Source organism: Vigna umbellata, chromosome 1 (assembly GCF_029865625.1).
Source record: "Vigna umbellata cultivar VRB3 chromosome 1, Vumbellata_1.0, whole genome shotgun sequence".
Classification (NCBI taxonomy): Eukaryota; Viridiplantae; Streptophyta; class Magnoliopsida; order Fabales; family Fabaceae; genus Vigna; species Vigna umbellata.
In genome coordinates, this window is record NC_142165.1 from 40,888,620 (window position 1) to 40,910,796 (window position 22,177).

Consider the following 22,177-nt stretch of genomic DNA (forward strand, 5'->3'; position numbering starts at 1 on the left):
GTTCTCAAGAAATAAGTATTCTTCAAAGTTGCCAACTATAATTTTATAGTTATATTTACTTCAAATATAAGTAAACCAAAATAACCATTCATTATATAAAACATACATGAGGAAAACTTTAACAAAGTTGATCCGCAATTAATGAAGTTAATCAAAAGCTCAAATTCATTGACACTAGTTAAACTCGAGCTCTCCCAAGATTATCTAGAAAAACAGTAATTGTGTTTTAAAACTTGTGAAATTTGTCAAATTTAGAGTTGTACTTCCAAGCACAAAAGTATTTTGCTGCACATGGTCGTAGTTGGAAGGAGTTCCTCTTGATGGAAACAAATTCTAAACTGCAGAGTTAAATCAAGTTCCAAAGCCACTCACCAGAGACTCTAGTTCTTGGCCATACCAATGGTTATACATAAACATTAATATAGAAGTGGAAAACTAGTGTTAAACTCAGATATCGACTAAATAAGCAATTTTTATTTTGGAAAAATCAAACCAAACCATTATTGGAAATCATTCAACTATATTAGGCATTTACCAAAGGAAAATGTAACTGTAACAAGATTACATAAACAAAATGGAAGGTGTCAACAGCAGGTAACGGTTTAACATGTCCTAACTACCAGGTATTTTGTTCCCATTCCACCTATGTTAACAGTCAACCTTAGATGCAGAACAATTACACTATATCATAACAACTTCCTCAAAGACTCACATTCAATATGAGAAATATTAGCACATACAACAACAGCCTCCTTGCAACACACTTTCCTATCAGATGTAATTCCTGAGTCCAACTAAATAAGTACCTCATTTCCCATATGCTAGCATTCCTCTACACTACAGTATGATATCTGGTTTGACGATGATTTATAAATACCATAGAACTGTAGTAATGATGGAAACAGCAACAAATAAAATGGATTAAATCCTCAGGAGGTATAATGCACTCAAATGCATTAATAGTTAACAAAATATTTATCCATAGACTGGAAAAACCAAAAAAGATATATTCCAGAAATATATGAAGATAAATTGAACTAAGCAACATCAATTGCACTGCGTGTCCTCAAATATGTCAGATGAAGAATCATATGTCAGTAGCCTCAACATTACAACAACTGAAAACATCAACATGAGCCTGACATCCAATGAAAATGTTACGTTGCAGCTACTAACTGCAGACAAACGCTGTCATAAAGGCATGGAAATACCTGTAAAATACACAAATGGAAGCATTGCAATGAGTTCTTGTCATCCAGTTATTAAAGTTAGTACCTCTAATCAGATAGAAAAATGAGATGGGTGCAATTTTCTAATCAACAATGTATTTTAACAAAAAAATCCTGATATTTCTACAGTGTACAGCAAGCCTAACATCAAAGATAGATATTTACTCACGCAGACAACTTCTAACAAAGTGTGAAAGGATCCAATGACATTTAATTTTGTTGAGTTCTAAAATATAATCTTATGCAAAAATTAAAAAGTCTAGATATTTGTCTTCTTGCCCATCAGGTATCTCTACTTAACAGTTAACACTCATACCCTGAAATGCACTGCAGCAAAACTTCACCACAATAATACCATCATGATTTATTTTGGCCTTTTTTATGTCATGATGCAACTATCGTGGAACATTTTCTATCAGACGGCTAAACAAATCTGTCTGTCTATTTATCTACTAGCATAAGATCCAAAGCTTCCAAAATTTAAAAACAATAGGTAAAATGAAAATGATATTGACCAATTTACTATATCATTTGGAAGAACTCCCTCATCTTACCCCTTGGTGCCAGACTTCAGAACACATTTCCCTTGAATGCCTGCCGTATGTTTTCTCACATCTAAGTAAATTCTCTCACAAATATATATACTTCCAATGCCAAGTGCTGATCATTTGGTAATGGTATTGGAAAATCAATTTATGCACTTCGCTTTTTTATAGAACCTCCCTCGTCTAACTTATTTAAAATCCAAAATGCATAAGTAGATTTTAACTCCCGAGATAAACACAACTTATTTTACTTTCTTGTTTTCTTCTCCTATGAATATTTATTGAGAAGTTTAACCGATCAGACCTTTCTCTCCCCCACTTGTAGTTCTAATTCATAAGCAATGCAACAGAAAACAGCAGAAATGTACACAACACAATATAGCAAACATTAACTTTACTTCCTAGGATTGGTTTAATGCTAGGAATTTTGAGTACTTTACACGAGCTCTTCGATTCAAACCTCACCCTCCTAATTGTATACGCATATAAAAAAACGAAGATACAAAAACACAAGAAAAAAACACGGGCTATTAGTGTGACGTGCAACGAAAGTCCTTGCCACAAATCTCATCTCACATTCCTTAAAGTCATGTCAGAAATTCACAATAACATTGCTGAATAGTGAATAAACGCAAAAAGAACACACCTTGAGGAACTAACCCCCAACCCTTAGACTCAACAGACAAGCTTGACACTAATCGAGCTGAAGCCACCGCGCTATGTAACGGCATAATTGATTCCAAGCTCGCCAACTCCACCGGTAACCTAACCAACCAAATTACAAAGTTCAATTAAAACAAATGAATAAACAAAATCATATGAAAGTGTCATATAGGTTTTCAAGAACGAAATGCCAATGTAAAAATCCATTTTTTTTTTCTATAGGGGAATGAAACGAAGCGTGAGGGAGATGCGGGGCTCACCGGAAAGTACGAGAAAGGCGGCGCGCAGAGAGAGAAAGTGGATTGGAGAGAAGAGAAAGTGAGGGTTTGGTGAAGTTGCTGTGAGCAAGTGTCTGTAACCGAGATGACAACCTACACAAAACCTTCGATGATGCCATTTGTGTGTTGTTTCAGCTCAAAATGTCACACTTCTGAGTATAAAACCTTCCCACTCCTAATACTATATTTTCCCAGAATACTAACGACACCGTTTCGTCTTTATTGTATTTCTCTTTTTCTTTAGGGATTCTCTATATTTTCGTTTGCCACTCCGAATACTATATTTTCCCAGAATATTTTCTAACCAATACCTTGTAACAATTCATTATTAGTTAATTAACAATGATAATTTATTCTGTACAAATCATAACATTATTTAAAAAATTGTGGAAGTTTAATTTCTACATTACACAAGTTTAATGTTTGTCTAATACATAACTTGAGAATGCTTTATCCTTTTATCATCTTTTAAGCGTAAAAAAAGTATAATCAATATTTATCTTTATGAATCAAATATTAAATATCTTTTTCTTTATTTTGTATTCCTTCGTATCAAATTTATGGAGACTGGAGATTGAGTAATTTATATTATTTTTAGATTTGAAATCTGACAATACATTTTGGTATATCAATTTAGATTAAACAATTTCAAAGTTAAAAAAATTTAGAGTTCAGGTGTCGAACGGAATACTTTTGAAAGCTTTTTATATCTAGAAAAATAATGATAATAATGACCTTTAATGAATTAATGCATATCTAAATCAAATTTAATACTATTATGAATATTATCATATTAGTCAACGTATCAATATGGTTTAATAGTTATTTAAAAATGAATAATTTATTTTAGCAACTAAGTTTATTATATTTCAAAAAACCATTTAAAATTCATATTATGTAATTTAAAAGCATAAAAAAAATAAAATTATAATCCATAGCACAAATTATATCATCTAGGAACCGATATAATATATTCTCCTTTCTAATATTTTTTTTGCACTTTTTTTTCAGTCTCATCCTTCTTTTCTTCTTCCTTGATGATGATAACGACGAACATGGACTACAATTATAACGTAGTACAATAAGGATAGGTATTTTAGTTTTTTTATATTAGTGTTGTTGTGTAGTTAGTAATTGGGAGTGTAAAAAGCAATAGCTACATTTTTGTTGGGTAGTGAAAGTAGCCCATTGGGTTGGCACATGTTGAAGTCCAGTCATGATGCTATCAAAATCATTTTCTAGATGAAGAGATATGAAGATGACATAAAAGTGGTTGGTAGTATTTTTCTTTTTTAATTTTGTTTTCAGTTTTTAACAACAAAATAACATTTTATGAAAAAAATAATATTTTTCATGTTAAAAAATTAACGAAAAAAAAAATTTGTTAGAGTAAAAATTTTGTAATCTTATTATTTTTTGGTTTAATTTTCTTTTTTATTTATTCATACAAATTACAAACAATATATATTTTTCTTTCCATTTTCATTCATTTAAATTACAGTAACTAAGCCTTAAATGGTGAAGAATTACGGGTGAGTACTAACAATGGAATCAAATTATCATCAATTGGAGAAATGTAATTATATTAAGCTAGCCTGTAACAAAACTACAATTTATATGCGCTCTAGTTCAAACCGTAATTTCGCTTCATTTGAATACAACAATGAATGAGGCAAAAGATAGTAAAGGGGAAAAAACTCTAGAATGGGGAATTAAGTTACATTGCTTCTTTTATGAAATTACAAGTCTGCAATTTACAAGTTACGTCGAAGCAGAGCAATTAATTCAGATTTCTATACTTGAATGACCGGAGTCGAAGAAAATTGATAACCAAAAAATTGATTCTATGGGGACTAATTGGTGGGCCTGTGTGCTTGACAGTTGACACGCCCTTCAAAGAGAAGCAACATAACGAAGAATAGTGTTTTTACAGTTCAGAGTTGTAGCATACCTTCACACAATATTCTTCCATAGTTATCTCAGCTCATCTAAGTTAGATTTCTTTTCATATCTATTTTTCAGGAATAAGACTACCACCAGGAAACGAAGATGTAGAAGTAATGTTGCCCGCAGCTTTGGCAACAACATTATTAGTGGTTCCCTGCTGATGGGCTGTCTCAGTACTGGTATTTCCAGTGCAATTGTTGTTTGGGTCCTTTTCACTCTCTAATTCACTTCTAGCTAATGAAGAACACTTCGTTTCTGAAATTGGGAATATAAATTATAAATTAGCAACATCAAACAATAAAGTAGGTAATGCAAAAAAATACACAAGAAGGAATCCAGCACATGAATTTTGATACTTTGAGCACATAAGTCGGAAATTTCAAAGCCATTTCAACAGACATAGCTATATATAAGCAGGCCCAACAAAGCATTAACAAACAAGAAAGAAACAGCTGGATAATCTGACTCTTGATGTACACTTTAAAACAATACACACATACACACAATTATTTTCAATCCATGAGGTATTTACTTCACGTTTCATAGAACTTACTCATCCTTTACCACAAACAATAACTTGAAATCAGCAAAACACAGAACAAACCACGTAACTTTGATGTGAAGTGAACAATTTTCAAGATTAGGCATTTAAGCACAAGCTGCTATCCAGAAATCAACGGAATAGGAATAGATTGCTCTTAGCAATGGAGAAAATATCATGTACAGGGATGTGATATAACTAAGGTATATTCTAGGAGGAATAAGGTGGTACGAGGATCAAGCCTCAAGGCCCAGCAGGGAAGCAACAGTGAAATCATGAAGAATATTCATGATAGGGATATGCATCTTAATGAAATTGGATGGACAGGGTGTCACAGAAAGCAAATGGAACAGGGGAGATTCAGGTGGGGAGTGGAGAATAAAGGTTAGTAAGTGAGAAAGGGGTAAAGCCAACGCAGTGCTATTTTACTTTCTTTGCCGTATTTCTTTCTTATCTTCGTGAAAATGTACACTCTCTCGGGTGATTGGTATCAGACTCAAATAAAGTCAGTTTATACATAAAGAATACAGGTTTAGATTCACAGAAGTAGAAATAACCAGATGGTAACAAAGACAAATCAACTCACGGAAAAATAAGAAAACGGTTATCGAGAAGGCTGTCAATGTTATTGGGAGTGAGGCTATTATTTGTCTAAATTGAAAGTTGAGAAGATCCATTTGTAACAGCACCAGCGCTAAGGATGAGATTTGAAATTTTTGCAAACAAATCATAACTCAGATCAGATGAAGGTATTGACTTACCATTTATTTCTCCCATAGTGATAACCCTATTGAGAAAGTCTCTAAATTTTGTCAGTACAATTTTTTCTTGCTCGGCATAGACCTCTGTCATTCCTTGACCATATGGCGGTTGCGAAGATGTGTTGCAAGCATGAGCCCTTGATCCAATAGGGGAGGCAGAAGTCATGAACATTGTGTCTTGCTCATCGCACATCAATGCTAAGGTTCCAGGAGACATTGGCCTCCCTTTTGGGACATCAGCACCATCTGAACAAGAATTATCTGGGCTGATTTTATCTGTCTGGTTTGCACTCAAACAATCATCATCAGCCATAGCTTTCTCAACATTAGCTTCCTTTTGGTTTGGTAATTGCTCATGAGTTGAAGAAGCAAGAGAAGTTTCTGTGTGATCTTCCGCATGCTTGTCCATTAAATTTTTCTGGTCTGTTCACAGTAATAAAAATAATCGGTCAAAGAACACAAGTCAATTGATAATGCTAATCACTGGTAGATAGATAGCAACTGAAATCACCAATTACACAGAAAACTAGAAATTTCTTGTCCACACACAATCTTTTCTTCTAGTAAGTGTACACTAATGGACCACACGTATTACAGCCCGTTTGGTTGTAGGAAATATTTTTTGTTTTCAAATCCTTAATTTTTTACTTATGATTATGAAAACGCTACATGGCTTTCACCATTTCCAAAACAAAACTCTAGAAGCAAAAAGAAAATGAAAGTTTTTATAGTTATTATGATAGAAACAGAATACATAAAAAGAAAACATATTTTATGGAGTAACATGAAAATTTTAGATGACCTAAAAGGTCACTTGTCAATATAGAGGATTCTTAGGTGCTCAAGTTTTTCAATACTTCAGCATCTTGAACATTGCATTCCCTCCGATATTCCAAAACTCACCAAACAACTACTCAGTTGCAAATAACATCGGCGCATGGGCAGGGTAACAAACATTTAGAGGTCACGTAAAATCAATTCCTCTTCAAAATAGATAACTTTTGATTAATTGTACTTCCTTTTCTGCTTTCCTTATTTCCCATGAAGGAAACTATTGTTTGCAGGTACATTATGAATTAAATCAGGTTGAATTCTGTAATTTATTATTTAGCCAATTAAATCCTCAAATTAGTTTGATGGCACATAAACAACATGTTGATAAATAAAATTCTGAACCTTACTGTGGTTGAAAACTTGTTTAGTTTTCATTTTGTCATGCACTTGTAAAGCAACAAAATTAGAAAGTCTTATCTGATGTAATAAATTCAATTCGAGCACGCAGAATTAAAACATGTATAATGCTCACTCAGTATACGAAAGAGAAAAAGAAGAGAAAAAGTGGGAGACAGAAAATCTATTGTCGGTTAATACAACACTACTCATAAAGAAGAAACAAAAATCAACAGTGATGATATTTTAAAAACATATGATGCAATTCGTAATTTGACAATTTAACATGTCAATATACCAGTAAATGTCTTAGCAGCTTGTCCAGATACTAGCACCAGAACTGAGCAAAGTTCCTTCAGGTGCTGTGGTTGTATGATGTCTGCTAAAAGAGACCTTCAACAATAATCAAGTTAATGACTACATTAAATAAATATATCTTCATTTCATAAAATTTAAACAGTCTTACCTGTACATTAATTTTGAAGGACCTAATGTTGCCGGTCCAACACGAGCACCTGGAATAGGTGACATGGATGAGGATGGTGCAGGAACTCTGACATTGTTTGCCTGGTGAACATTAAAGAATATATATATTTACAACATTATTGTATATGAATTAGATATTAAAAGAAACGTTACAATTTTCACTCTTAAATTGCAGTAAACTAATGTGAACTTGCAACTCAAGGAAGAACTTTTTCTAGACCCGATGTCAAGTCTTCATGGTATTGAAGTGAAACTTTCAGGGCCAAAGCAGCAGAAATGATTTGTCTTTATTCATTCACAATTTAAATAACAAGTTGACATTTTTATGTGCCTGATTAAGCAAATGTGACGCTTAAGACAAGAAATCATCCCACCCACAAGGCTAGTCTTTAGGCATGGACATTCCTGACAGGCTTGAGTCACAACAAATGGTGCTTTCACTGAGGCCAGTTGACATGAACGGGGCAACCTAGACCCGGTAAAAACGAACCAGAGAAAGACTTGCTCTAAGTGAAACCCTAAGCATGCAAAAAAGTCAGACTCTGACTGGATATCCAGATTGGCCATAGTGGACACAGGCTCTTGAATTAACTTACAATACTATAATATCTCGCACAGAGAAAAAATGAAAGCATATTGTCATACTTAGGCCTTGAGGCCACCTGCTCAATGGATTAGCTTTTTGAGATGGGCCTTCCTCCTGGGTTTGAGTCGTACTAGAAACATTAGAACAAATCAAAGGGACCATGTCTCGATTAAATAAAGACTAAATCGAATTTAAATGCATCTTTCACATTTAATTAAAAAATATAAATTGCTATTGCATAACCGTAAATATTACAGTCATGAAATATTAAGTGACTGTAAATTGTAAAACTGCACTAGCTGTTTGTCTACACTTCCCCAATTTAACTGATTTCCCAAGTTAAAATAAACCTTAAACATTATTAACAAATTTCACCTGTTGTCCCAGCCTTCCAAGTGACGGATCTTTGATGGTTGACCCAAATAAGAGTTCTTGGCCTTTTCTTTTTTTTGATATTGGTGGTGATGAATAGCCAGAGGAACCAATAGCTCCAGTTATGGCAGCATTGGCTGCCTGCTGAATATACACCATGTTGTTATTTTGATCTCCATGGAACAAAGCCTGTCTCTCTTCACTACCCTCAAAGTTTTTGCAATCCATGCATTTACAATTTTCAGAACAAAGAATGTTGGCTTGGAAGCACTCACAGTACTTCTTGAGGCACCCAGATTTTTTACAATGGCATCCCTTGTTGTGCTTTCCCAAAATCAAAATTTCCCCAGCATCCTCCTACATTCGTTTTGATGCCCAAAGATAGTCAACAAAGTGAAAAGTTAAAAGAAAAACGTAACACGTTTACCACTGATAATGTTCTGAAGAAAATTCATTTGTTTACAGTTTTAAACTTTGGGTCATATATAAGTGAATATGTCAGCTGTTTAACAATAGGTTGCTGCCATATAAAATGTTTATACCTTAAAAAGCCAAGTTTGTACAGACAAATGAGATACATGCTTGTGTTACTAAATTTAATGAAAAAGCAAATAAGGAAACTAAAATGAAATTTAAAGATTTCATTGACACAACATTTTAGGAGATAAAAAAGATGAATTATCTAAATTATTGCTTGTCAAAAACAATATCAACATAGTGATAGGTACGGAATAGAGAAATTAATGTAACAAGTAAGGATATTTAATATAAAAGAAAATTGCTTATTTCTACAAAATTATAAAACCAGAAATGGCTGAGCATAAGCAAATGCATGAACCCCTAATTATGGAATGATTCACTTAATGGAACTTAAAATTATGCAATGGGGAAAACAACTACACAAGCAGAAGTGACCTCCAATTATAATGAAGAAGTTTTGCATATAACTACACAGTGAATTTAAATAAAATTAACAAAAGATAACAGGAGAAATGTCTTGTGCCACTGTACCAGAATGGAACCTGATGAGGTTTTAAATTTCTAATCAATAAAAGCAATACCTTAAATCAATGCTAATGACCCACGATATAAAACATGACACGCAACACTAACAGTTAGACAAGCTAAACGGACCACATACCCTGCTATCACGTGTTCCATGAGGGCTGCTTGCAATTTTCGGCCTGAACGCATTTGGATTGCGTTCCAAAGTAGCTTCCACCGCTTCTCGTCTAGCAGCTTCATTTTCCACATTGTTATAGCAATTTACACAGTTGCAACCATCACAATATATTCCCGAAGCAAAACATTCACAATATCTGCGCAAGCAATTCAAACATTAGCTCCACATAACTTACCATTCCATCCAACAAGAATCAAAAGCACAATAAAAAGAAGACAGAGAAAGCCAGAGTATTTCACTTACAGCTTCAAGCATTTTGAATGTTTACAATTGCACTGTTTTTGCTTTTTGGGAGTAGCTTCTTTAATTTCAAAGCCAGGCCTCGGTCTCGACTTTGGAGATTCTGGTTTCCTGAACAAAACAAACGCTAATTGAAGACCAAAGAGCAAAAAACCAAAACCAACTCAAGCAGTCAACAAACACCTTAGCTGGAAAAAAAAATTAAATAAAATTCATATCATATTAAATTAACCAAAGCTAATAATAATTATCAGTCACTTCTTTCTCATTTCTCAACCACCAAAACCCGAAACCAGAAAGGAAATTTCCTATCCAAATCTTCACAAGCTCTGATTGCAAACTCAACTTCGCAACTAATAAAAAAAAACCGGCCATGTATTATACCCCCAAACAGAAACATCAAAATCGAAACTTTACTAACAAACTCAAAATCCCAGAATTTCCAAAATTTCAGACATTTTTCAAAAAAACACAATTAAACCTTCCTTTTCTCATAACTCTGAAATTCCATGAGAAACGAAAAAGATAGAAACATATACAGAATTCAAGAACTCACCCAACCCTGACGGAAGCAGAAGGCGGCAGAGGCAAAACCACCGGCGACTGCGGTGGCATCCCACCGAAGCCGGTGAAATCGAGCTGTCTGGCGAGCTTCTTGGCGGGAACATCAGACGGCAAAAGCGCATTCGCGACGACGTCGTTGGGCACAACATTCTTGGGAGCACAATCACTCCCCTCACCTTCCCCTTCTCCCATTAAAACAATAATTTAAAAAAAAAAAAGTAAGAACCTCACTCACTCCTCCACTCACCGATTATCAACGATAACATCAACAACAATCAGCAACAAATTCATCAAAAGTTAAGCTCAAATTCAGTGGTTTCAGATCCAAACACCACGCGACTGCGTGTGCAACTCTCGAATCAAGACAATTCGATCCAAAAACCAACTGAACACAACCATAGAAAGAAAAAAGGAAGAAGAAGAAGAAGAAAAAGAAGAAGCAGAAGAATAGTCTGTGATTAAGAAACCAGAATAGAAGAGAGGGGCTTCGTGTTTCTTTCGTTGGTGGTGTTCTCGTTCGCCCCTCTCTTCCTCCCTCTCTCTCCCAAGCTTTTCAAATTCAATTTTCGTAAATATTCAACGGCCAGATCTCCTTCCCCTCGTCATCCCACGCTCCTCCGCTAAAGTGTCAATCTCGCGGCGCAAATTCATAGAAGCCTCACTCCTCTCTCCTCCTCTGCCCTCCGATTCAACTCCCCTAAAAACCCATTTTTAATATCACCCGTTCAAGATCGACACGTGTGCGTATTTTATCCCACGCCTCTCTTTGCGTCGCTGGGGGTTACAACAGTGGATTTCGTTTTGGGGTTAAACCTAAAATGTAAATAAACAGAGAATTTGGCGCTAAAATAAAGTAGTCCCATCCGAGTTGTTGACTTCCCAGTGCAATTCTTTTGAGCTAAATTCACTATCATCCCATTAACATTCAACACAAAAAAATTTGCAATGCTAAAGCCTTTAATATCCTTTGAATTTAATTGAAATTGAGATAGAATATTTTAATTTTATATCTGAAAAAAACTAAATTATTTTTTTTTAAATTGATTAGATTCTGTAACAGATTATAGTTGGCATCAATAAATATTTCATATTTATAATATGATAACTCTAAAAATTGTATGACAGTAATTTTTTTTCCTTCTTCTGGGAGCAATTGAAAAAATTGTTAAAGAGAATGGAATGTGATATTTTTGGTGGGTAATAAATTGAAAAGGAAATGACATATTTATATGTTTTGTGAGAAGGAGTAGATGACAATATGATGGCTGTATGGTTTTGGTGTGAAAAGGCTTCGATGGTTTAAAAACCTGAATCGAACTACCCACTACAATTGGACCATGGATGACACACCACCACTTCCATTGGCCCCGTATAAGCCAACATGTAAAAGTCAATTCATTATTCGATTCCTTTTCAGGTGAGAGTTAAAAAGGTTTCATCATCATCATTCTCCATTTTCAATTACCTTGATTACCATCAAGAAAACAACATCAAATTTGATCCCAAATTTAATTATGCTAATATAAGTATTTTTATATAATAAATTTTATCAATTTTACTGGAAAAAGACACAATCCAATAATCATATAATAAGAGATTCACATTACTCTTTATTCAAAACCTTAACTTAATAAGTTAATTGTTCACATTTATATAATGTTTGATATTTAATATAGTATTTGCTTTGAAAAAATTTAAAATTTAGTTACAGTTTTATTTTTAAAAAATATTATCTTTAAAAATTGAATAAAATAATAATATTTAAACTTTTTTATTTTTTTAAAATAATATAAAAACGCTTGAAAAATCACAGTAGATGTTAAAAATTATAGAACATAAACGTGAAGTATTCTAATTTGTTCCGATAAATAACCAATATTGAAACATGCATACGTCTGTGGGCCCTTTTAACGTAAGTTCTTCGTCATCAAATCACGAAACCTTGTTGGTAGTTTGTTTGAGAATCTATTTTACGAAGACAGTCTATAATTGATGTAGCAAATTTTGTCTTTGAAGTATGAAATTAACTTCTTCTACTTACATTTCAGAACATCATTGCCTACTCTCTCATGAATATTATATATTTTTAGAAGGTACTTATTATTTTTATTTTGCCGGAAAATTGAAAAAATAGATTCAGCATGGAGCATAACACTAGATACCAGATTTTGAGATAGCCCTTGGTCAGTATTTAAAGAGTGTCAAATAGTAGTTATATTTACATTACCATTCTCTCCAATTTGCTGCCAGTATTTGGTTTATCAGCCAATATTTAACTGTGTACTAAACATAAAAATGTTTAATTTCATAAATATAAACTTCACAAAAAAAAATACGTTTAATATATGTGTTGCGAAGGTAGTGCGCAGAAAACAAAAATCAAGGAATTAGCTTTTAAAAGTTGTACTTAAAAATCTTTATTTAAAAGTAGAATCCAAGTCACATTCTAGTATTCTACTGATTCCAAAATTGCATAAATCAATAAGTGTGATTGGAAATTACAAGGCTAATAAACCTGAACTTCAAAGGATTTTCATCCTTTATTCCACATCAGAGAAGCAGGGCTGGGCTTATGGAATCACAAAATATGCTAGCAGAATGAGAGGGATCTTGAAGAGGCATAGAACAACAACAATGCAACCGATGAAATATTGAGAACTAGAGAAGACGATTTCAATAATAGATGTTGATAATATATAATCTGTTATGCTCCGTTTTTACTGAATTTGTACTTCTTCTAAGTAAACAAGGATTGAGTTACGTTGTTCCTTTTCTGATCATTTAATTACGTGTAAATGGTTCATTTTGCAGGTGATATTACCTAAAGACCTATTTTAATTCTTCATATTTTTGTGTATTTCCTTTGGTGTTCAAGATTAATTGTACTTTAAATAAAATTAGATACAAAAATTATTTGTTGCTGCTACTACTGCCCTTGGTTAATCAATAGTTTCATCTTTTGGTCTAGAAATTATAAACAATATTTCTTAGAGACTTGTTAACTGGGACTTAGAATTTGGCAGAGGGAACTGACGCTGATATCAGTGTTTCACGCCGAGCAACTCTCATACTTCAGAAGACATTACGAAATTGTTATATGATCGCAGAGCGCAGCAAATTGTATTAGGGCATAACGTTTCATAGGAAGAAATTTGGTGTATTGGCAGTCCAAGCTAAGCTTGATATTCAAAAACAGTTTTAATTTCAATGATGGAATATCATGATTTTCCCCTGTTTTCAGACGTGGTATTATGGATTTAAAGGGGATTATAAATATCATGAAGTATACCTTTCCAATTTCCATCATTTTCATTATTCTATTTCTGTGTACTGTAAAAAGATGATATAAGGCGTGCTTTTCTCCTTTGAATGATATGACAAAATACAATTATGTAAAGAGACAAAAACAAGGTCATGGAGTTCACGTAAAAAAGGTACGGAGTTAGTTAATAAGAGGAAACTCGACTATATTCCTCTATTCAATTGTTAAATATCGTAAGTCTAAGTTCACAAAGAGGCATGCTCATATAGCTGGAATGCAGAACCTGCCAGTTCCACTCATGTATAGTCTATGTTTATGGTGTTGTTCTATAGATATAAATCCTCTTGCTGTAAGTTGTTTACCAGGTCATGACATGACCGGAATAAACACAAGAAATAACTAGTTACTAATACGTTCTATCTGTAAATATGACAAGATACAAGTCCATTATTACAACAACTATGAGTGTCATGGTCAACTATGAATTCATGTTAACACAGTCCATCAAGTTTTTTTCAATAGTTTATCTCTCTGTTCACATCAAATCCGAAAAATATTTCTCATAAATATTCTCACCAAATAATTACCATTTGAACAGCACCACACAAAAGGTAAAGGCAGGTTCCAAGGATACGATGTACCTTGAATTCTTCAAGGAAACTGTATGGAGAAACCGGTACCAGTTCTAGTAATATTGAGCGGGCCAAACTCATCAAAATCAGAATCAGATTCCATTCCATCCAGATCACCCCACCCACCAGGGGAATCCTCATCTTGTCCGTTTCTGTTAAGAGGAACTGGCAGCTCAGAAATAGGCACAGGAAGAGGCTCTTCATTAAAGTACTTGTCATTAAGCAACTCCATTGCCGTAGCCCTCTTAGCAGGATCATAACAAACCAGTCTTTTCACCAGAGCCACTTCATCAGGGGACCTATTTGGTAAACAGGCTTCAATACCAGCAGGGTTCTCCACCTTGCTAAAGGAGATTATCCCATAATCAGGAAGTTTAGAACAACCAACCCAAACACTCTCATCAAGGTTACCCAAAACACTAATGATTCTACTGAGCTGGTCAATATCAGCAGTTCCAGGAAACAAAGGCTGCAAAGTTAAAAGCTCCGCAAATATACATCCCAAGGACCACAAATCAACCTCCAAACCATAGTCTCTGGATCCATAAAGCAACTCAGGAGCCCTAAACCAACGAGTCCCAACACATGAAGTGAAACAACCAAGTTCGTTCTCTTCATCTTCCCTGTTTATGTCACTTGTGGTGCATGTTGCATTTCCATCGTGAGTATTAGTACAAGTATCCTCATTATCAATGTCTCTAGAATACTCTTCATGCTTATTAGAATCATCAAATCCAGGCTCCGTAAGAATTCTTGCCTGAAAAAATAGCCATCAATTCAGTACGTAATTGGATTCCCATTGAGTCATCCAGAATTTCGTTGCTACGCTAGTTAACCAAATTTTATAAGTGTTCATGTGTTTGGTTTCAATTTTGAGGAATTGAGTGTGTGTATGTATTTGGGTGAGTGTTACGAAATTGATTTTATGTGAAGTTAGTTTTGATGAAAATTGAAGTAAAAATGATTTATTCTAAAACAAATTAGTAGCTAACTCACTGTAAATTTTCATTATTTAATACAGAAGCCATTTAAGTTTCGTTAACTCAGGAATCAACTGCTCAAGCTAAAACTTGATATGTAAAAGTGTACAAAAGAACACATTAATGATTACTTCTGGATAATCGAACGTGTGACTAAACATACACTGAGTTTTTGGTGTTGATTTTGAGTTAAAACATCTTCACATTTGTGTTTTTATTAACCTACTGACTTGATTTTAAAACAAAAGCATTGAAAAGTAATCACATAACTTCAAAAACAATTTGAACTAAAAGTCAGTTTTGCAAACACCCGATCAATCAAGCGCTCAGACATTTGAAAAGTCGGGGTTAGGGTTTTGTGGTTGTCGACAATGAGAAGAGATTACCTGTCCGAAATCGGCGATCTTGAGGAGGCCATTTTCGGAAATTAAGAGATTCGAGGGCTTCAAATCACGGTGGAGGACCATGTTGCGATGACAGGCGTCGACGCCAGAGAGAATCTGGATCATCCACCGCTTGAGCTGGCCGGCGGGGAGGGGCTGGTTGTCCTTGGCGGCGTCAGCGATGACGGTTGCCAAGTCGGTCCTGAGGAACTCGAGGACGAGGACGGCGTCCTCGTCGTCGCGCCAGAAGTATTCGTGCATAACGACGATGTTTGGGAATCCCTGGAGGAGTTGCAACGCGTCGATTTCTCGGAAAGCAGATTGGTAGTCGTGGATTTCCTTGAGGGCGACGGTGAGGCCATCGGAGAGGCGACGGCCACGGTAGACGTCGGCGTAAGCCCCCGACCCGACCCGCTCCATGACCTCGTACTTGGCGATGATCTCGGATCGGGTATGGATGCTCCAGCTCTTGGGTGGGGGATCCATCTCCATCGCACACACTCTCACTAACACTACTCGATGCCTGTCTCTCCTACCTTTTCTGCTATGATAAGGTTTTAAGCCTTCAATTAAATCTATGAATTTGTTTTCTTAGATATAAAACGTATTGATTGGTTATTATTATTAGTAAAATGCGAGACAGAGTAAAAATGTTTAAATGATACGTGAATGATTATATTAGTAGTTAGTTCCTCAGAATTCGACAGCCAATCGCCACGTTTTATTGTTGGACCAATTATTATGTGACACGTGTGCTACATACACATGACAGTTATGGAAGAAAAGTACTAAGAACTTGGAATATATAAAAAAATTAAGAGTGTTGCTCCGTACATCTCATTTGTTTCGATTCTCACATTTATATCCTTCATTTAATAAAATCTAAAAAGTGTAATGATGATTTAATGATTTTTTAAATACCAACAATCTTTATTTATATACTATTGTAATGTAACTCTAGGATGCACTCATCTCATTTCTTCACTCTTAAGCTTGTGCATTACTTTCAATCTTATTTTATTTGTTAATTTTTTGTTATTAAATTATTTTTGTTATTTTGTATTTATTATATACATTTTTTAAGTGTTAATTATTTTAACTTTTAATTTAATTTATAAGATGTTTCTATTTATATAATATGTTATATGCTGTTTTTAAATTTAATTTTATGTTGTTTTAGTTGTATGATGTTTTAGTTGTATGCTTTTATTTAGGTGTTTTAGTTGTATGTTGTTTTTTAGTTAATAAATAATTTTATGTTATTTTATGCTTTTTATAGTTGATTGCTCAGGCAAGGTTGACATTTCTCCTCAATTAGATCTTTTTCTAAGAAGATCTCATCCTAGCAGCTTTGAGAATAAACTTACGGAAGAAAGACACACCCTGATGCGGTCTAATGCTTCAGTCTTCCAAATTCAGAAAACAATAATAAAGCAATGAAAAAGTAGGAAAAGCTTGACCGTAGTTCAAGGTGCGGCAAAGTGTGAAACCGCATTTCCAATTACGATGTTATATGAACCGCATTTCCAACCACAATTAGATTGCATTTCAAACTGTTCCTCAACCACACTTCTAAGTGCGGAGAACTCTACAATCCTTTTTTCGGAGAGCTTTGCACCTCCTTTTCCAACTTGTGCAGTTACAACATCGACTTTCATCTCATCCAACAAATGACAACGAGTGAGGAAGGAGGGGAGATGGGAGGAGCACTCCATGCCAGAAGAGAGAAGAAAGGGGTGTATGCAATACGAAAGTAAAGTTCTGACAGGGACACAGTTAAAATTATAAAAGAATAAGGAGATGCAAGATGTGATAAGATAAAAGGAGAATCACTCAAAAGTTAACCATATTTTTAAAATTCTCTAAATTTTGGATTTATATTTTTATTTATAAATGTTTCATTTACAAATCATATATTTCTAAGATAATATTGAAATATAATTTTTTTTATCTTTTATTAAAATATTTACCAATTATAAAATCTATTAATTAAATCAAAACTTTCGCATATACTTATATTCCATTTATTTCATTTATAAGTCTAAAGATTCTGTTCTATCTTTATATTCTCCAATCACCTCAAAATTGATATTTTATATGATTAGGTAGATAATTTATATTCGGGTATATGAACCACCATATACCATGAAAACTTGGGACCTATCTCCTAGAAAATTGGTTACCAAGTTTGAATGTTCTAAATAAAGCAAATATATTTTGGTATTCATAGTCCACCTTCAATAAATCTATGCAATCTATCTGAATCACTCCCACTCTCTCTCCCATAAATCAATGCTTTCAAATTTCCTCACATACACAAAAATAAACGCAAAGCGAATAAAAAATATATTTTCACACATCTACTCAAATAATCCATATATGGAAGCACACCTACTCTAAAGGTCAAGGAACCTGAATTAAGTCGATCATGTTCCAATGATATTTGCATTAGTTAAAATTTTGAGAAAAAGATAAACGAAGAGAATTTTTAACTTCAAAAGGAAAATATATTAATGATGTGTATCAGTTATATTGTTATATTGAGTAAAAGAATGTCACTTATAAATAATTTATAGTTTAGGAAAAGAATTTTCATTTATGTTTCTATATTGTCATAACTAATATAAGTTAAATTATTTATAACTTAAGGTGATTTCAATTCAACTTGCATTAATTTAATTAAAATCACATTTTAATATTTGATTGTTGAATTTACACTTTGATAACGATAAAAGTTTTATATGTAATTTTTTCTACAAACATACTATATAATAATCTAAATAAACACTCTTTTTCCCGTATTCAAGTTACTACTAAAATATGGGAAAAAACAAACTTGCTTGTTTGTGTTTTCCTTCATTTGTCGTCGATCTCTTTCTCTGAAGTAAAATCTTGATCCCAGTTTTTAATATCCTGAGTGCTCCCATAAGCTACACTAAATGCTAAGAAGCATAATAAATTAGCCAAATTTAGAACGAGAAGAAGGGCATAGTAGTAGTCATAGTGGCCCATGTTGATGTTTGATGCTAGCCAACTAGCTTTTCCTCCTTTCCCTGTTCCATCTTTCACAACTTTCACAATAAGGCTTCCGACAAGGTTTCCTACCCCAAAGCCAAAGGTGCATAGGGAAACAGCAATGCTTGACATTGCCTTAGGAAACTGGGAGTAATAGAATTCTATTTGTCCAATGATGTTCAAACCCTCTGCTAAACCATATAAGCAGTACTGAGGCACTAACCACACAGCAGACATGTTCACGACTCCTTTTGGGTTGTCTATAAACCCTTCCCTTATTGCTTCATCCCTTCTTTTCCTCTCTACCCATGCTGCCACTGCAGTGGCCAAGCATGAGATAGCTATTCCAAATCCCAGTCGTTGCTTAACACTGAGTCCTCGCCCCTTTGGGAACAGGGGAAGCAGAATTCGGTCATAAATAGCCACCCATAAGGTTAAAGTAAGGATTATGCATGCACTGAAGTTGGTTGATGGAATGTCCATATGGAACACCTCCCTGTTCATGGTCCCTGCTTGAACCACAGAAAATGATTGTTGGCTTATGGTAGTTGCAAATATTATACCAGTGGACCAAATAGGAAGAACTTTGATTATAGCTTTCAATTCCTCTACTTGTCTCACTGTACACATACTCCACGGGTCAGTGGGCATCCCATCACTGTCTAGATCTTTCTCTTTGTTCTTCAGTATGCAAGCCTTGTTCAAGAACCTAGGAATGAAGAATCAAATATTAAATTGATTAATAAGATTACAAAACCAGGTTTACGTCATGGTGTGTTACTTCCCGGTTGGTCTCTTATAACACCAAAATTCTCAAGAGTATTGAATTTTCATGTTACATACCTTACTTTATCAGTTGGCTGAACAAGAATGGAGTCATTGTGAAAATACCATGCGTCGGAGTTCGTGGGAGGAAGAGACAAGTGTCTGTTTTTCCATGCTGCCGCAATCACTTGGGCAAAGCTAGTGAGCAAGCTCTTGTTTGGTTTCACTTTGATATATAAAGAAGAACCCAAGAAAAACATTAAAGTAGAAAATGTCATAAGCCCCACAGGAATCCCAAAACCTATCACCCACCCTGCTTTAACTTGGATGTACACTATAAATATCACTGAAATTGATACTGAAACGCCAACCGAAACATAGTACCAATTGAAGAAGCTCTTCATGGTCCTCTCATTTTGTGGGTTTTCAGGGTTTCTGATTTGATCAGCCGTAAAGGCTAAGGTGCACGGCCTAATTCCACCAGCCCCAAGAGCCATCAGAGCAAGTGCAGAGAAAAGAAATAGGAGTTGAAATGATGTAGGTTTCGCACAAGCTTCTTCATTATGGCATTCGGGCCTAGCACGCCTAATAATCGCTGTGAGCCACAATACAACCAGGCCCTGTCATGTAAGAAATTCATGCAATTTTCAGAATAACTTCTTTATATTTTGGGAATTCTTTGAAAAATCTTCATTATTAAGTATTGTGGTGCTTACAACAAGGTCGATGATGGTTCCGAGGGCAATAACACGAAATCGTCCAAGCCAAGAATCAGAAAGGAAAGCACCAAACATTGGTATAAAATTAGATATGGCGTTCCACAGGAATACTATAATGGCTGCTGTTGCAGGGTCAAAATTATACTCCTGTAGCAGGTACAATATCATGTTCACATGCAGCCCCACATTCGCAACCTTTTCAAATGTCTCGTTTGCTAAAACAAGTTCAGAATCATAACCTGGTTAGAACTTCCAGTACAACAGTTCTAAAAAGAAAAAAACCATGATAAAGAAAAGCGTCATCATCACCTATGATAAAGGGCATGGTTCTGAAGCCACCTTTTTTCCTTTCAACCTTTGGGGTGGCTTTCTTTTGCTCAATTGGCATCTCCATTTTTCTTCTGCGATACACATGAAAAGGTTAGACACAAATATACTTGAAGCTCGTTACTCGTTGCTACACTATACAAGAGCTTTGTTTTATACACAGAAATAGATCTCTCTCCTCAGTTGAACTTCGGTGGAGGCAGAACCTCGTTATTACTTATGCTCTGTCATCTTAGTAATTGAAACAAATGAATATTTATTCATGTTCTTGTCCATTTCTCGTTTTAGTTTAGTCAAGGGATGAAAAAGATGTCGTGTATAAACATGCCTGTGTAAAAATTCCAAGGTTTTAGCTCCCACTGTTGTGAGAACTTAATAAATAAGATTTTTGGTGATGTAATTGGTCTTATTCGGAATCTGCCGTCCACGTTGTACCATAGTTTGAAGTGAAAGAATGTGTCTCTATGAAACATAAAGGTTGGTTTTAGTGTCCAACGACGGATCAAAGGTTTCAAAGGGTGAAGCACAAAATTTACTTAATTTATGTCATTTCACTTATCAGTGAACTAAATTTCGTTTTTGACTGTTCCTTTGATCTAAAACTTATTTTCATGAAATTCATTGTTAACACGGAAAAGTAATTAAAATTTAATTGGAAAGTGGTTTTCGTAAAAAAGTGTGATTTTTTTTATTAATTAGGATATAAATAGAAGTTAAATTTGATCCTTTGGATGAAACGAAAGCTGTGTTGTCTTTTGTAACTCCTAGTTAGATTCGGAGTTCCAAACATGTCACATCAACCGAATTCTTGGTTTCTTCGAAAAATCATTGTTTATATGTGTGGAAACTAATTTTGCATGTATACAAAAGGTTAATATTTGCTAAATATTTAAGTATGAATATTTTTTTAACAGTGAATTTTATTATTCCGAGTCAAATGACTGGTTATGAACTTAAAATTAACAGCTGTTATTTTTTTTTCATTTTCCTTGACACATTTGTTTAGTTTCAAAAAGTTAAAATTTTAAACTTTACTCCCAAAAGAAAACATTGGTTGTTAGTTATAGTTCCTACGTAGTTATAAAAAAATGCCATGAACTTTTCACACAATTTAATTTGTTGATTTTGACTAGTACAATGTTTTTTATTTTATACGTTCACTTCTCTATAATATATATTTTTTTGAACAAAAAAATTATTAACTATCTAATTATTTATATTTTAAGGCTAAAAACCAACTTTTCCAGTAATATGACGTAACAAAAGTTGAACTCTAATTTCTCATATTGATCAAAAGTCAGTTTGGAAAACAGTTTAATTAATTTTTAAATTAATATTTTCTTATTAAATAGGAGCTTTGTAGTGTTTAAAATCAAACAAGTTATCCGTGTTTAGATACAGATATTGATAAATGATTAATCGATTTTTGAACTGTTTAGATGCATATTGATACATGAACACTTATAAAATATATCATTAAAATAACTTAAATTTTAAAAAACTGACTATTAGAAACTGGTAAATTTTAT

At 34.0% G+C, this 22,177-nt stretch overlaps 4 protein-coding genes across 5 annotated transcripts; all 4 read right to left on the bottom strand.

The window, feature by feature from the left end:
- Window positions 1–898: 898 nt before the first annotated feature.
- Window positions 899–2,904, bottom strand: LOC124838397 (uncharacterized). Its single transcript, XM_047313993.2, has 3 exons — window positions 2,698–2,904; window positions 2,421–2,539; window positions 899–1,211 (listed from the first exon to the last, which is right to left on the bottom strand). Exons 1-3 carry the CDS (start codon window positions 2,832–2,834, stop codon window positions 1,192–1,194), a joined length of 276 nt encoding a protein of 91 aa, XP_047169949.1. The 5' UTR covers window positions 2,835–2,904; the 3' UTR covers window positions 899–1,191.
- A 1,491-nt stretch (window positions 2,905–4,395) lies between these two features.
- On the bottom strand, window positions 4,396–11,207 carry LOC124837374 (protein tesmin/TSO1-like CXC 5). Its single transcript, XM_088103097.1, has 8 exons — window positions 10,558–11,207; window positions 10,005–10,112; window positions 9,720–9,897; window positions 8,582–8,935; window positions 7,601–7,701; window positions 7,433–7,527; window positions 5,965–6,387; window positions 4,396–4,917 (listed from the first exon to the last, which is right to left on the bottom strand). Exons 1-8 carry the CDS (start codon window positions 10,755–10,757, stop codon window positions 4,727–4,729), a joined length of 1,650 nt encoding a protein of 549 aa, XP_087959223.1. The 5' UTR covers window positions 10,758–11,207; the 3' UTR covers window positions 4,396–4,726.
- Window positions 11,208–14,223: 3,016 nt separating this feature from the next.
- LOC124837370 (cyclin-dependent kinase F-1-like) lies at window positions 14,224–16,425 on the bottom strand. The gene is made up of 2 exons (XM_047312708.2): window positions 15,826–16,425; window positions 14,224–15,216 (listed from the first exon to the last, which is right to left on the bottom strand). The coding sequence occupies exons 1-2, from the start codon at window positions 16,312–16,314 to the stop codon at window positions 14,479–14,481; spliced, it is 1,227 nt and encodes a 408-aa protein (XP_047168664.2). The 5' UTR covers window positions 16,315–16,425; the 3' UTR covers window positions 14,224–14,478.
- A 2,253-nt stretch (window positions 16,426–18,678) lies between these two features.
- Window positions 18,679–21,037, bottom strand: LOC124837372 (protein NRT1/ PTR FAMILY 1.2-like). Of its 2 annotated transcripts, none has more exons than XM_088110530.1 (4): window positions 20,631–21,037; window positions 20,319–20,536; window positions 19,681–20,222; window positions 18,679–19,546 (listed from the first exon to the last, which is right to left on the bottom strand). In XM_088110530.1, the coding sequence occupies exons 1-4, from the start codon at window positions 20,713–20,715 to the stop codon at window positions 18,679–18,681; spliced, it is 1,713 nt and encodes a 570-aa protein (XP_087966656.1). In that variant the 5' UTR covers window positions 20,716–21,037. The 2 variants fall into 2 exon arrangements, with proteins under 2 accessions (XP_087966656.1, XP_087966661.1); XM_088110535.1 differs by having other exon boundaries at window positions 20,604–21,037.
- Window positions 21,038–22,177: the final 1,140 nt, after the last annotated feature.

Bases quoted from the DNA above. Each gene is read 5' to 3' on its own strand.
- LOC124838397 (XM_047313993.2), bottom strand. From the start codon at position 2,834: ATGGCATCATCGAAGGTTTTGTGTAGGTTGTCATCTCGGTTACAGACA. The intron at 2,540-2,697 runs GTGAGCCCCGCA...TTGGTTGGTTAG, and splicing joins CGCCTTTCTCGTACTTTCCG to GTTACCGGTGGAGTTGGCGA. The intron at 1,212-2,420 runs GTGTGTTCTTTT...TGTATTTTACAG, and splicing joins TTGGGGGTTAGTTCCTCAAG to GTATTTCCATGCCTTTATGA.
- LOC124837374 (XM_088103097.1), bottom strand. From the start codon at position 10,757: ATGGGAGAAGGGGAAGGTGAGGGGAGTGATTGTGCTCCCAAGAATGTT. The intron at 10,113-10,557 runs GTGAGTTCTTGA...TGTTTTGTTCAG, and splicing joins TCTGCTTCCGTCAGGGTTGG to GAAACCAGAATCTCCAAAGT. The intron at 7,702-8,581 runs GTGAAATTTGTT...AATGTTCACCAG, and splicing joins TTGGAAGGCTGGGACAACAG to GCAAACAATGTCAGAGTTCC.
- LOC124837370 (XM_047312708.2), bottom strand. From the start codon at position 16,314: ATGGAGATGGATCCCCCACCCAAGAGCTGGAGCATCCATACCCGATCC. The intron at 15,217-15,825 runs GTAATCTCTTCT...CTATTTTTTCAG, and splicing joins AGATCGCCGATTTCGGACAG to GCAAGAATTCTTACGGAGCC.
- LOC124837372 (XM_088110535.1), bottom strand. From the start codon at position 20,715: ATGGAGATGCCAATTGAGCAAAAGAAAGCCACCCCAAAGGTTGAAAGG. The intron at 20,537-20,603 runs GTTTTTTTCTTT...AACTTGTTTTAG, and splicing joins TGACGCTTTTCTTTATCATG to CAAACGAGACATTTGAAAAG. The intron at 20,223-20,318 runs GTAAGCACCACA...CTTACATGACAG, and splicing joins GAACCATCATCGACCTTGTT to GGCCTGGTTGTATTGTGGCT.